The 12,907-nt window shown below is 41.9% G+C and overlaps 1 protein-coding gene across 2 annotated transcripts in view; it reads right to left on the bottom strand.

Annotated features, from left to right (window-relative positions):
• LOC126187817 (uncharacterized) overlaps window positions 1-12,907 on the bottom strand; it is a 256,419-nt gene that overhangs the window by 118,289 nt on the left and 125,223 nt on the right. For both annotated transcript variants that reach the window (XM_049929105.1, XM_049929104.1), the window contains exons 13-14: window positions 7,689-7,793; window positions 7,288-7,461 (exon numbers count right to left, since the gene is read on the bottom strand). In XM_049929105.1, coding sequence (XP_049785062.1) covers window positions 7,288-7,461; window positions 7,689-7,793 — 279 coding nt within the window. The remainder of the gene's footprint in view (window positions 1-7,287; window positions 7,462-7,688; window positions 7,794-12,907) is intronic.

Here is a 12,907-nt window from a genome sequence, read left to right as displayed (position 1 = left end):
GAATGGACTTCAAATAGAACGTTAAAGTAAAGAAATTCCACATTGCACTCAGTCACGTCACTTCTCCAGATTTCTGTATTTTGGACAGGTCACACATGACACTGAATACCAAATGTAAAGCAAAAATCTTATGTGAATAGTTCATGTTGCAGGCACTTGGCAAGACTGGGAAGTTTATCCAGCAGGCTGATACGGTGCAAATTTTGGTGATAAACATCTTAGTAAATTAGCTTACTACGCCTATTTTCACTCGTTGATTTCATATGGCATCATATTTTGGGGCAATTCATCACTGAGGAATAAAGTATTTATTGCACAAAAGCGTGTAATCAGAATAATAGCTGGAGTCCACCCAAGATCATCCTACAGACATTTATTTAAGGATCTAGGGATATTCACAGTAGCTTCTCAGTATATATACTCTCTTATGAAATTTGTTATTAACAACCAAACCCAATTCAAAAGTAATAGCAGTGTGCATAACTACAATACTAGGAGAAAGGATGATCTTCACTATTCAAGATTAAATCTAACTTTGGCACAGAAAGGGGTGAATTATACTGGCACTAAAGTCTTTGGTCACTTACCAAATAGTATCAAAAGTCTGACAGATAACCAACAAGTATTTAAGAAGAAATTAAAAGAATTTCTGAATGACAACTCCTTTTACTCCATAGAGGAATTTTTAGATATAAATTAAAAAAAAAAAAATAAATAAATAAAAATAAAAAAATAAAAATAAAAAACACAAAAAATTAAAAAGTTGTTATATTAACTTAAGTATGTTGTTAAATTAACTTAATTATGTCATGTATTGGAAAATTTGACTCGTTCCACATCATTATGAAATATCGTATTCATGATCCATGGAACTAATCTAATCTAATCTAATCTGATGGACCTGGTGTAGCAGTGTCCTCTCCTTCTCCCTCTCTGCCCTCATACCCTGCGCATGAGTATGGCCTGTGCATTTGGTCACAGCGTGCTGTTTCTCCAGGCCTGATCTATGGTTTCAGTATCAGCTGTGCCACATTGTATCTGTTAATGTATCAGGTCTTTCAGGTTTGGTTTTCCACTTCATAACTGGACAGCTGAATGAGAGTGCTTAACATTGTGCACTGATGGATGCAAAGATTTAAAATGTCTTGCAGACAACAATTGTGTCATAGGCTTTTACAACATGGACAACTGGAATATTTAAAGTGAAGCAAAAACAGAACAACATTGGAAATTGTTCAGTGTTGCTCTTTTAGTGCTCTGCAGGCTGTAACTACGGTTTCCTGTAATAAAAATTCTATGCAGTGTCACGATAAAAGTAGACCAAAACATGATATTGGTTATTGCTGACCAACATATGTGTATGAGTGTCTGAAGAAGCAAGTGCACAATAAAAAACGAGTTGCATGAAGATGTAGCTGTCTTTGGCTGGCGTGTATGCAGCAGCAAGCTTATTATTGAGGAAAATGAATAGTATACCTCCTAGGACACTTAGGTTCAGTTACTTTTACCATAAGAATAATTGCCAATATGAAGATATAGTAATCAGTAACTTTATTCATTTTATATGGTATCATTCCCTGGTGTCCTAAAGGATAATATTATGGATAATTCCTCAATTAGGCAAAAAGCATTCATTGTACAGAATAATATAATTGGATTCATGTGGGGTTCACACATGTAAGAACATTGGACAAAAAATTAGTCATCTCCAGGAGACATCGCACTAATACTGTGTGATGCTACTTCTAATGTTGACAGTAGGTTCATTTCAATGAGGAAGAGAGCTCACAAGTTTCTTCTGGTATCCCATATCCATCCAGCTGAAGCCACTCATTGATGATCTGGTCCTGCAGAGCTATGAAATTGTGGAGATGTTAACTGCTATATTTCACCTGTGGTTCCAAACAGTCCGAGCCTTTTTCTATGGGATTAAGATTGAGTGATTTAGTGAGCCAGCCAAGGTAAATTAGGATGCCTCAGTGTTTGTCAAACCAGTGCTCCGTGTACAGGATGTCATCATCTTGAAAGACAGGTGTGTCCTCCTCCACTACACTCATCATGAAGTTGTAGAAAAAAATGGAGACACTCGGTCACTGAGAATGTTGAAATAAACATCCCGTTCATGTTCACAGTAATTTGAATGACTGCACTCAAATCATGATACGAAAATCACCCTCTAAACGTCAATGAACCACTTCCAGCCTGACTATTCTCCTTACACACTGAGGGACAAATATCTCATAGACCCATTGGTGCATTTGATACCTTGCAGCATTTAAAACAGGCAGAATCACAGCTTCTTGTACTACACTGCATGCCTCCAATCAGCTACAGTCCACTTTCTGTATAGTTTGGCCCACTGAAGATGTGCAACTTTATGTGCTGCTGTAAGCAATGGCCTTTTGTAAGATACTGTAGCTGAAATGTCCTTTGCATGCACTCCCATTAAAATGTACACTCAAAAATGAAGCTAGCAGAGATGGAGCGGCATTCACTGACAGCAGAAATTCCTGTCAATTTTGACAAGGCATGGCACTTGTCTGTCGTTCCTGTCAGTTAAGCTCTTTTAAGGACCAATGTTCTTACACTGTGTTACATAGTTCTGGGTGGTATACTATTCCTTGTAAACACACTGGACAGTTTACTTTGATACACAAATATATTGAGCAATTTCTTGTGTGGCAATGGACATTACAGCTCCTTTCTAGCATTCCGCCATGTCTTCACATCAACACAGTTCACTGGACTGATTACTTGCAAGTGACTGGCATACACACAGCATTTCAATGCCATGTTTTACGTAATTGGCGGGGAACCACATTACTGACTGGTACTTTTTCCACCATCTACAGCACTCCAGGTGATCAGTGTACTCTTTTAAGACAGTGACTAATACAGTGCTACTATAAATGATTCATTTGTTTGTAGTGTTCTATATTTTCCAAAGTATTATACGTAGGTTGGAACTTAAATAGTGGCAACATTGCTGTGGAGACACTATGCAATGGAATCTACAACTGTCGCTGATAGCACACGTTGTTGACATACCTACCTCACCTCCAAACAAATGGACTCACCCGTCCCATGTCACCAGCGTGCGTGCTATCGCGGGAAACACAGTCACTTGTCAGTCAGTGGTCTAACGTAACAGTGTCACTATGGTTTCGAAACAGGAACAATGGAGTTGGATCAAGATTGAATGTGCCAGAGGTTGTACAGCATGACAGTGTCATCAAGGTCTTCAAGAGGCATGCAGGGAATCTGCATTGACGTACAGAACAGTGGCACATTGGGTAAAAGCCTTCAAGAAAGGTCAGTAAACTGTGGCAGACATGCATCAGGCAGGTCGTCCTAGCATCTCTGAAGAAGAAGTGCATGCTGTTGCTGCATTAGTGGACAGTGATCGACACCAAGCGATTAGCATATATGACTGTGCTTTGCATCCTGAAGGAATGCCTGGGCATGCGAAAAACTGCATTGCGATGGGTTCTGTATGACTTGATGGAAATGCAGAAATGGATGCGTTATGACACTGCTCAGATGCACTTGGAGCACTACGAGTGCGAAGGAGAGGCTTTCTTACGCCGTATCGTAACACTGGATGAAACATGGGCCACATTGTATGAGCCAAAACTGAAACGCCAATCCAATGAATGGCACCATTATGGGTCGCCGCGAAAGTCAAAAGTGCATCAGAGCCCCAGTATGATGAAAGTTATGGTGATTCTCGTGTATGACTCTGATGGTATTATCCTAATGCATTACGTTCCTCCACGACAGACTGTCAAAGCACAGTATTACTGTTTGTTTTTGGAGCATCACCTGCGTCCAGCTTTGCGAAAGAAGCGGTGACACTATATGCGCAACCCACCCATCATTTTACATGACAATGTACGGGCGCATACAGCACAAGCTGTGGCTGCTCTATTCGGTCGATGGGACTGGGAAGTACTGTACCATTCACCATACTCCCCAGACTTAAGTCCTTGTGACTCTGATTTGATTCCGAAGATGAAGGAACCATTTCACGGCATTCGCTTCAGAACTGTTCCAGAGATTCGACAGGCAGTAGACTGCTCCATTCACATCATCAACAGTACAGGCTCTGCTAACGGTATACTAGGCTTTCCACATCACTGGCAATGGGTTCCAGACAATGCTGGTGACTACTTTGAAGGATAGTAACAGGTGCAAACAAGTAACTCTTTTGTATCAGTTGTGAATAAATAGTTGCCACTATTTAAGTTCCAACCCTTGTATGTATAAACATGATGGATGCAGATATAGAAGTGTAAACTCATCAAATTTGCATTGTGCCCATCAGTTGGCTTTACAGATATAGTGCCTTGACAAAACAGCAACAAAGCAAGAGAAGAGTTTTGTTTGTTGAAATATGCAAAGATGCTTATCTGTTACAACAATGCAGCATGGATTCAGAAGGAATTATGAAAAAGAACCACCATGTAAACAGAGCACTGTGTGTGAATATCAACAATTAGAGACACTGATTCTCTCTGTAAATGGGAAAGTACTGGTCAAGTATGCCAGATACACCCTTGGAGATGGTGATGGAAATTTTTATACCCAGTCCAGAAAAATCAATGCTCTGCACAAGTCACAAATTTGGAATACAGCAGCAAATGGTGTGGAAGATTTTATGACAGCAGTTACATTTCAGACTGTACTGTCTGGAGCTGGAGCAACACTTTAAATTGGAAGATTTTGCAGGCAGCTTCCATTTTGCATCATAAGGCAGGAGGAGCTTAAGGATGAACATTTCACCTCCAAGCGCATATTCAGCAATGAAGGAACCTCCCACTTACCTATGAAGGTAAATCACCATAATGTGAGTGTAGGGCACTGAAAATCCTCACGAAATTGTGGCACCTGAATGAGATTCACTGAAGATTAATGTTTTCTGTGTAGTTTCATGGACAGAATTGTATGAGCCATTTTTCTTCTGAGAGAAGACAGTAACAGGTATCTCTTACCTTGATATGTCACACTTCTTGTTGCTTCCACAACTGACTGCGCTTCCACAACTGACTGCCAAGTCCGAGAATTTCATCTTCCAACAAGACGGGGCACCTCTCCATCAGAACACTGATGTTCATCGCTAGCTAAATGATGAACTTTCACATCTCTGGATTGCGAATAGTGGTGAATATGATGTGGCGCTATTCCCTTGGCCCTCCGGGTTGCCTGACCAAACATGTTGTGACTTTTTCCTTTGTGGGCATGTTACGAACCATGTTTATGTACCCCCCTACCAAGACCACTGGAACAGCTCAATGAATTCATAAATACTGCTGGAGTTATCATTGACATGATGTTGCTAGACAAGGTATGGAATGAATTTAACTACCACTTGGATGTGCTGTGCTGTGAGACTGGAACGACACTCATGTAACAACTGCAGAGAGCAAAATGCAAACATGTGATCAACAGCTCCATTCATGCATCAGTCATGTTTGTACATGTAATACTTTGTACAGTACAGAGCTTTTAAAATGAATGAATCATTTTTACTAGCCCTGTATTTTGTCAGTGAGTTTACATCTTGTAGGCATCTGTTTAAGCAATCGGGAGCAATAACCACAGTCTCACAATAAATTTAATCACAGTGGAAATAGGTTTTTAACAATCCACTGCAGTTTGAGACTAAGAGAGACATTCACAGATACAATACTATAGTGATTATAGTCCACTTCACAAATGATGGCTGTTTGTGCAAGTCGAGCCATGAATAAGGATTGCACTGTTGCCGATTCCAAGAGACACCTGCGTTACATGTATACACATGCTCTATGCATGAAGAAAGTGTGTATCCTGCATATTATGTCTCCTGCTCGCATATGTAGAATATGTCACTTGCCACCAGCATCAGCCACGACAATTCGCAATAAATGGAATAAAAATTCACTAAATAACTCACCACTATCATGTTTAATGGCATTGGTTACAACATACACAGCAGGGCACTCAAAATACTACTGAATGCTCACTGGCTACTGGAGAACGCGATGCACATGAGAGAGCAAGTCTGACCTCCACTGTAACTCCACCTATAACTTGTGGCATAGAAAAGAGTGAAATGCACACTTATAGAACTCTGTCAGTCTGATAATGGAAATAAAATCTATTGTTTTCTAATATAGAGTAAATTTGTCTCTCTTGAATAATTCTTTCTGTATCATAGAGCAGGGATGCACAGACCATGGCCCAAGGGCCACATGCAACCAGCCACTGATCTGGTGGTGGACCACCCTTCACCGTTTATTCTTGCAAATTTGCTCACCCCACCCCCCACCCTCCCCTCTCTCAGGAAGGAGAGGGCTGGCCCTTGTAGAACTTCGATCCTTTGACCCACACGCCAGTCTAGCTGGCATTGGGACAGTGTGACCCCAATTCGCAATAGTAACTTGTTTCATGGCACTTTATTTTCAAATTTGCACACTTTCGCAACAATGCAGTTGCTGCAATAAGAGCTGCATGTGAGTGTACATTTTTCTAATTATATCTGCTAAATGCAATGAATATTTGTAAAACAAATGATGTGAACTTTTCTTCTCCCCCTTCATTGTCTCACTTGGGGCACAAAGTGCCAGCAAATCTGTATGACCCTGTCACAGAGGAAATCTTAGTACAAATAAGGACTCAGTTACAAATTTATGAAATTTTTTGCTCAACTGACATGTTCGACACTATATAATTTTCTGTGAATATGACATATGAAACATGGAGCTAACTAACGAAATGAAGTTGCTACTTACGGGTTTATCTACAGTGACAGACAGGGTATGTTTTTGTGACATTCAAAATAATTTGAAAACAAATAAATAACTGAATATTACTGATTTACAAACTACTTCTTAGAAATCAACTACATATGTTTCCACTATACATAATATTTATTCCTTATCCCTTTTGGAAGAGACTCGGGAATTAGATTTAATCAAAGGGAAAAAAAATCACAGTTCTGTTACTGATTTGTATCACTCAGATTCTTGCTGAGCACAATCAATGATTCAATTTGCAGTTAAAACAACCATTTCTTCCACTTCAACCTCTGGTGTTTTAGGAATAACAACAGAAGAAGGAGAGCAGCAACAGCAGCAGTGGTGGTGGTGGTGGTGGTGGTGGTGGTGGTGGTAGGAGGAGTAGTATGAGGAGGAGTAGGGTGACAGTTGCATTTGAAAAACCCTGCTTTATCAGTTAGTTCAGTTTCATCATGACCTACCACCAATTACTAAGACTTTGAGATGAAGGAATCCTTGTCACTCTTACTTGTGCTTTGGCATCCAATACTTTCACTGGTTTTCTCTTGAACTGTGAATTAGACTTCTTGTCCAGCTCTGATACAGCAAAAGCTGTTGCACTTTTCACTTCAGAATTGTCCACATCTATATTCCCTGGGGCACCAACCAACATTCTGTGCGGCTCTGTATCAGAATGTTCAGACTGCACAACAAAAACAGACATGTTAATTAAATTCTGAAAAGCTCCACGATTAAGAAAAAAAAAAATCACATAACTTAACCATTACTTAAATTTATAACAGAATGTAGGCAAAGGTACTGCAGCACTAAAATTTATATGAATTATATTTAGATCCATCATTTTTCTCAACTGTACCAAAGTCTCCAATCAAGATGAAATAATACACACATTTTATATACAATACATACCCTCTTTCTCCGTTGAATAGACCCAAGTGAACATGAGATTTTATCTATCTGCCGATCTTTCAGCCATGGTCTATCCCAGACTTTTATGTCACATATTTGACTGCCCTGAAAAGGTGAAAATGAACAGTTGATAACCTGCATTATGCTTTAAACAAGCAGTAAACTATCACTACATGAGGTGAAGGGAAAGGCCTCCAGACTCTTAGATTACCCTTCACCGAAAGTGAAAAACAATCTGCTTTGCTTCACAAATTAGTGTTGCTGACACTGATGTCTTTTTCATCTGAATGATGACAGACAGACATCAAGTTTTAGTATTTAGTGTAATAATGATATTGTTACATCAATGTATTTATGTCAATATGTTTTTCTTTGTTTCGTTTGCAGTTGATGGGAACTGTAACAATATACTATTGTCTGTTTCACCTGAGGTCAACATCTGCAATGTCCAAAAACACACTCTTTTAGCTGATGGCAAGCGACTCTGAGAAGATGCCATCCACTTTGTAAAAGTATCTTAAGCTGAACTGTGACATGTTCATGATGAAGTGTGGAGCCAGTGTTTGAATTTATAGACTGTTTTCCCAGTCTCTGACAGGAAATATTTTTCATTTCATTAGTAGTTTTGGTTAATTATGATCATCTTCAGTTCAGTCAAGAATAGACCTAAGGGAAGAGTATAAACATAAATAGGTACAGTGCAACATGATCAGAAAATATTGGTAGATCTCTGTGCAAAATGTTACAAAATCAAAGACTGATATAAATTCTATCCTATGTTATTAAACAAATGAAATGAAAGAAAATGTTAGCACTTGACCATCAATCAGAAGATTCATATTGTTCATTCTGTTGAATTAATGTTGGTCAGTTGGTAACAGCAACCTATATCTATGGAATGGATTAACGAACTTTTATCTGAGATGTACAAAGAAAAAAGATTTTTAAACCAAGCGTTCTTATTTTCTTGAAGAAATTTACTAATTTATTTATTACATCAAACTGAAACCTGGCATGCAGAAGTTTTGAGATGAAGCAAAATGAAGCACGCACAAAATAGCATTTCAGACTTTTAGTATGTTACAACTGAGAATGTATCATGTATGTAATTTGTTGTAGTAATGAGTAGTAACTGTTTTGACAATATAATACTTGGATGCAAGAATGCTGATAACAGTGAAGTCTATTACACACTTTAAGCTTTAGAGAATGATTAATTTACTAAACATACATAAGGAGAGAAACAGTCTTAAGGCCAATCAGTAAACAATGCTGTTTGTAGAACTTTTTTTTATCTGTTGCATTGGCATGGTAACAGCTGTCGTATGAGTGTACCTATCTGTGGAATGCCCATTTGGATTTTGTCTCGGTTATCGACTGAAAGATAAGTGAATACTTCATAATGACATTTTCAAAAGAAAGTGAGACTACAACCACATAATAAAGTCATACTACTTCCAGTGTGCCAGCAATGTACCAACAGTTCAAACTGCCCGCTAGAACTCTTTACTCACCACATTCGTTGATTGATTTTGTAGTACAATGGATTAACTGTCCAAACTGCATGGTCAACATTCCCTCATGAGCAGAACAATTCCATAGAGGACAGTGTCATTAACCAGAAGTAAAAGCCACATAAGTGTGTTATCCTGATGTTAGAGGCAGAGATGTCCAGAACTCTGACCATACAGATAAATATATCATTATAGAAAATATAAAAAAAGGATGTAAAAACATGGCCAGTGTAGTGCAGGTAAGATGAAGAGGACATTTTGGAGGTAACGTATGGCATGATGCACACCACTTCCCCCATGTCCAACCCTCAGCTACTGAGAGACATGTTTAGAACAATTATATAATAAACTCAGTCCTTCTAAGTAGACGAAGGGGAGATAAATGTGTAACAAATATTGAGTAATGAAGGAAAGGTAAGAGGTTATGATCTGGTCAGCAAGTGAGGCAGGCAGAGTATAGGGTCTCCTGTGGCTTAGTATGCAGGGAGAGGGCCGCCATCGACAATTGCCCCACTCCCAACCTGGGTTGGCTGAAACAGTAAAGCTGGGAATAAAAGCCATTCTCTCTCAAAGGGAGCTTAAAACCTGTCTGGCAATCCTTTCATCACCATGAACACCAAGCTCCTAAGACCCTCGACTTCGTCAGAGTGCACCCCACAATGATGCGAACCACTGTCAACAAAATGATTGTCAAGTCAGATGAGTAAAACCAATATCAAACTAGCATATGACAGCTGACTTTCTGTGACAAACAAAAAAGAAGAATGCTACCAGTTGTCTCCTCAACAGCACAGAATCTGTTCACTGGAGCCATTCCTTACTCCAGCTGGAATGGGCTGCAAGTTTTTTTTTTTTTTTTTTTTTTTTTTTTGTGTGGCGCACAACTTCAATGGTCATTAGCGCCCTGACTACTCTAAGAATGCACCGCGAGGCACAAGTTGACAACAACAACTAAAAGGGAAAACACGATAAAAGACAGACTGACAGGCATAGGATTAAAAAACAGCATCATCAAATGTCCTTAGAGAGGTGTGTCAAATTGATAAAACGAAGAACACGAGCAGCTGCTCGTGGGTCATCCGCTAAAATGGCATCAAAAGTACTTGGCAGATTAAGATCTAGACGCAGTGTGTTAAAATCTGGACAGGACATTAAAATGTGTCGAACCGTCAGCAAGTGCCCACATGGGCAGAATGGCGCCGGCGCAGCCGTCAGCAGATGGCGATGGCTGAACCGGCAGTGTCCAATTCTTAACCGGGCCAAAACTACCTCCTCCCGCCGAGAAGGGCGTGAGGAGGACGTCCAAGCCACGGGAAGAGGTTTTAGCGATAAAATGCGCCGACAAATGACCCTGCTAAAATCGGACGAAGGGACACAACAAGAAGCTGTCCTAGGCTGGAGGACCGCAGCCTTGGCCGCGGCATCTGCAGCTTCGTTCCCAGGGATACCGACATGGCCAGGAACCCACATAAAGCTAACCGGAGAACCGACGTCCACCAGCTGCTGAAGAGAGCGTTGGATCCGGTGTACGAAAGGGTGAACCGGGTACGGATCACTGAGGCTCTGGATGGCGCTCAGGGAGTCGGAGCAGATGACATAAGCAGAATGTCGGTGGCGGCAGATGTAAAGAACAGCCTGGTAGAGGGCAAAGAGCTCAGCTGTGAAGACCGAACAATGGCCATGGAGCCGGTATTTGAAACTTTGTGCCCCGACAATAAAGGAACACCCAACCCCGTCATTGGTCTTAGAGCCATCTGTATAAATGATAGTCATGTTGAAGAACTTCGAACGAAGTTCCAAAAAACGGGAGTGGTAGACCGAACCGGGGTAACTTCTTTTGGGAGCGAGCTGAGGTCAAGGTGAACGCGGACCTGAGCCTGGAGCCAAGGTGGCGTGTGGCTCTCGCCCACTCGAAAGGTTGCAGGGAGTGAAAAATTAAGGTGTTGAAGGAGGCGACGAAAGCGAACTCCAGGGGGTAGCAGGGCAGAGACATACAACCCGTATTGACGGTCGAGAGAGTCGTCAAAAAAGGAACGATAAGACGGATGGTCGGGCATTGACTGTAGCCGACAGGCATACCGACAAAGCAGTATATCGCGCCGGTAGGTGAGTGGCAATTCGCCAGCGTCAGCATGAAGACTCTCTACGGGACTGGTATAAAATGCTCCGATCGCAAGTCGTAAACCCCGATGTTGTATGGAGTTGAGGCGGCGTAAGATGGATGGCCGTGCAGAGGAGTATACGAAGCTCCCATAATCCAGCTTGGAGCGGACGATCGACCGATATAGACGAAGCAGGACGGTTCGATCCGCTCCCCACGACATACCACTGAGAACACGGAGGACATTTAAAGAACGGGTACAACGGGCGGCCAAATATGACATGTGGAGACCAGCTAAGTTTCCTGTCAAATGTAAGGCCTAAAAATTTGGTTGTCTCCACGATTGGGAGAGCAACGGGACCGAGTCGTAAGGACGGTGGGAGAAACTCTTTGTAGCGCCAGAAGTTAATACAGACCGTCTTCTCGGCAGAAAAACGGAAGCCATTGGCGACACTCCAGGAGGAAAGACGGTCAAGAGAACGCTGAAGACAGCGCTCCAGGACACGTGTACACTGCGCGCTGCAATAGATGGTAAAATCGTCCACGAAAAGGGAGCCTGATACATCAGCTGGGAGGCAATCCATTATTGGATTGATCGCGATGGCGAAGAGAGCGACGCTCAAAACTGAGCCCTGTGGCACCCCATTCTCCTGGCGAAAGGTGTCGGACAGGACAGAACCCACACGTACCCTGAACTGTCGATCCATTAAAAAGGAACGAATAAAAAGAGGGAGGCGACCGCGAAGGCCCCATGTATGCATGGTGCGGAGAATGCCCGCCCTCCAACAGGTGTCGTAAGCCTTCTCCAAATCAAAGAACACAGCCGCGGTCAGGCGCTTCCGCAAGAAGTTATTCATAATGAAGGTCGACAAGGTAATCAGATGGTCAACAGCAGAGCGGCGTCTACGAAATCCACATTGTACATTGGTAAGTAGGCGTCGAGACTCGAGCAGCCAAACCAATCGAGAGTTAACCATTCGCTCCATCACTTTACAGACACAGCTGGTAAGCGAGATAGGTCGATAACTGGAAGGCAAGTGCTTGTCCTTCCCCGGCTTAGGAATCGGGACAACAATAGACTCGCGCCAGCATGCGGGAACATGTCCCTCAATCCAGATGCGATTGTATGTACGAAGAAGAAAACCTTTACCCGCAGGAGAAAGGTTCTTCAGCATCGGAATATGAATAGAATCAGGCCCTGGAGCGGAGGACCGTGATCGGCCAAGTGCGTTTTCGAGTTCCCGCATGGTGAATGGGGCATTATAACTTTCACAATTCGAGGAGCGGAAGTTAGGTGGCCTAGCCTCCTCTGCCTGTTTGCGGGGGAGGAAGGCAGGGTGGTAATGAGCGGAGCTCGAAACCTCTGCGAAAAAGCGGCCGAAGGCATTGGAGACAGCCTCAGGGGCCACAAGGACGTCATTCGCGACCTTCAAGCCAGAAACTGGTGAGTGGACCTTAGTGCCAGATAGCCGGCGCAGGCTACCCCAAACAACAGAAGAAGGAGTAAAACTGTTGAAGGTGCTTGTGAAAGCAGCCCAGCTGGCTTTCTTGCTTTCTTTGATAATACGACGACACTGAGCACGTAATCGTTTATAATTGATACA

This window comes from Schistocerca cancellata, chromosome 5, assembly GCF_023864275.1.
Source record: "Schistocerca cancellata isolate TAMUIC-IGC-003103 chromosome 5, iqSchCanc2.1, whole genome shotgun sequence".
Classification (NCBI taxonomy): Eukaryota; Metazoa; Arthropoda; class Insecta; order Orthoptera; family Acrididae; genus Schistocerca; species Schistocerca cancellata.
The sequence above is the reverse complement of the archived record's forward strand: the minus strand, read 5'-3'. Positions and strand labels throughout refer to the sequence as shown.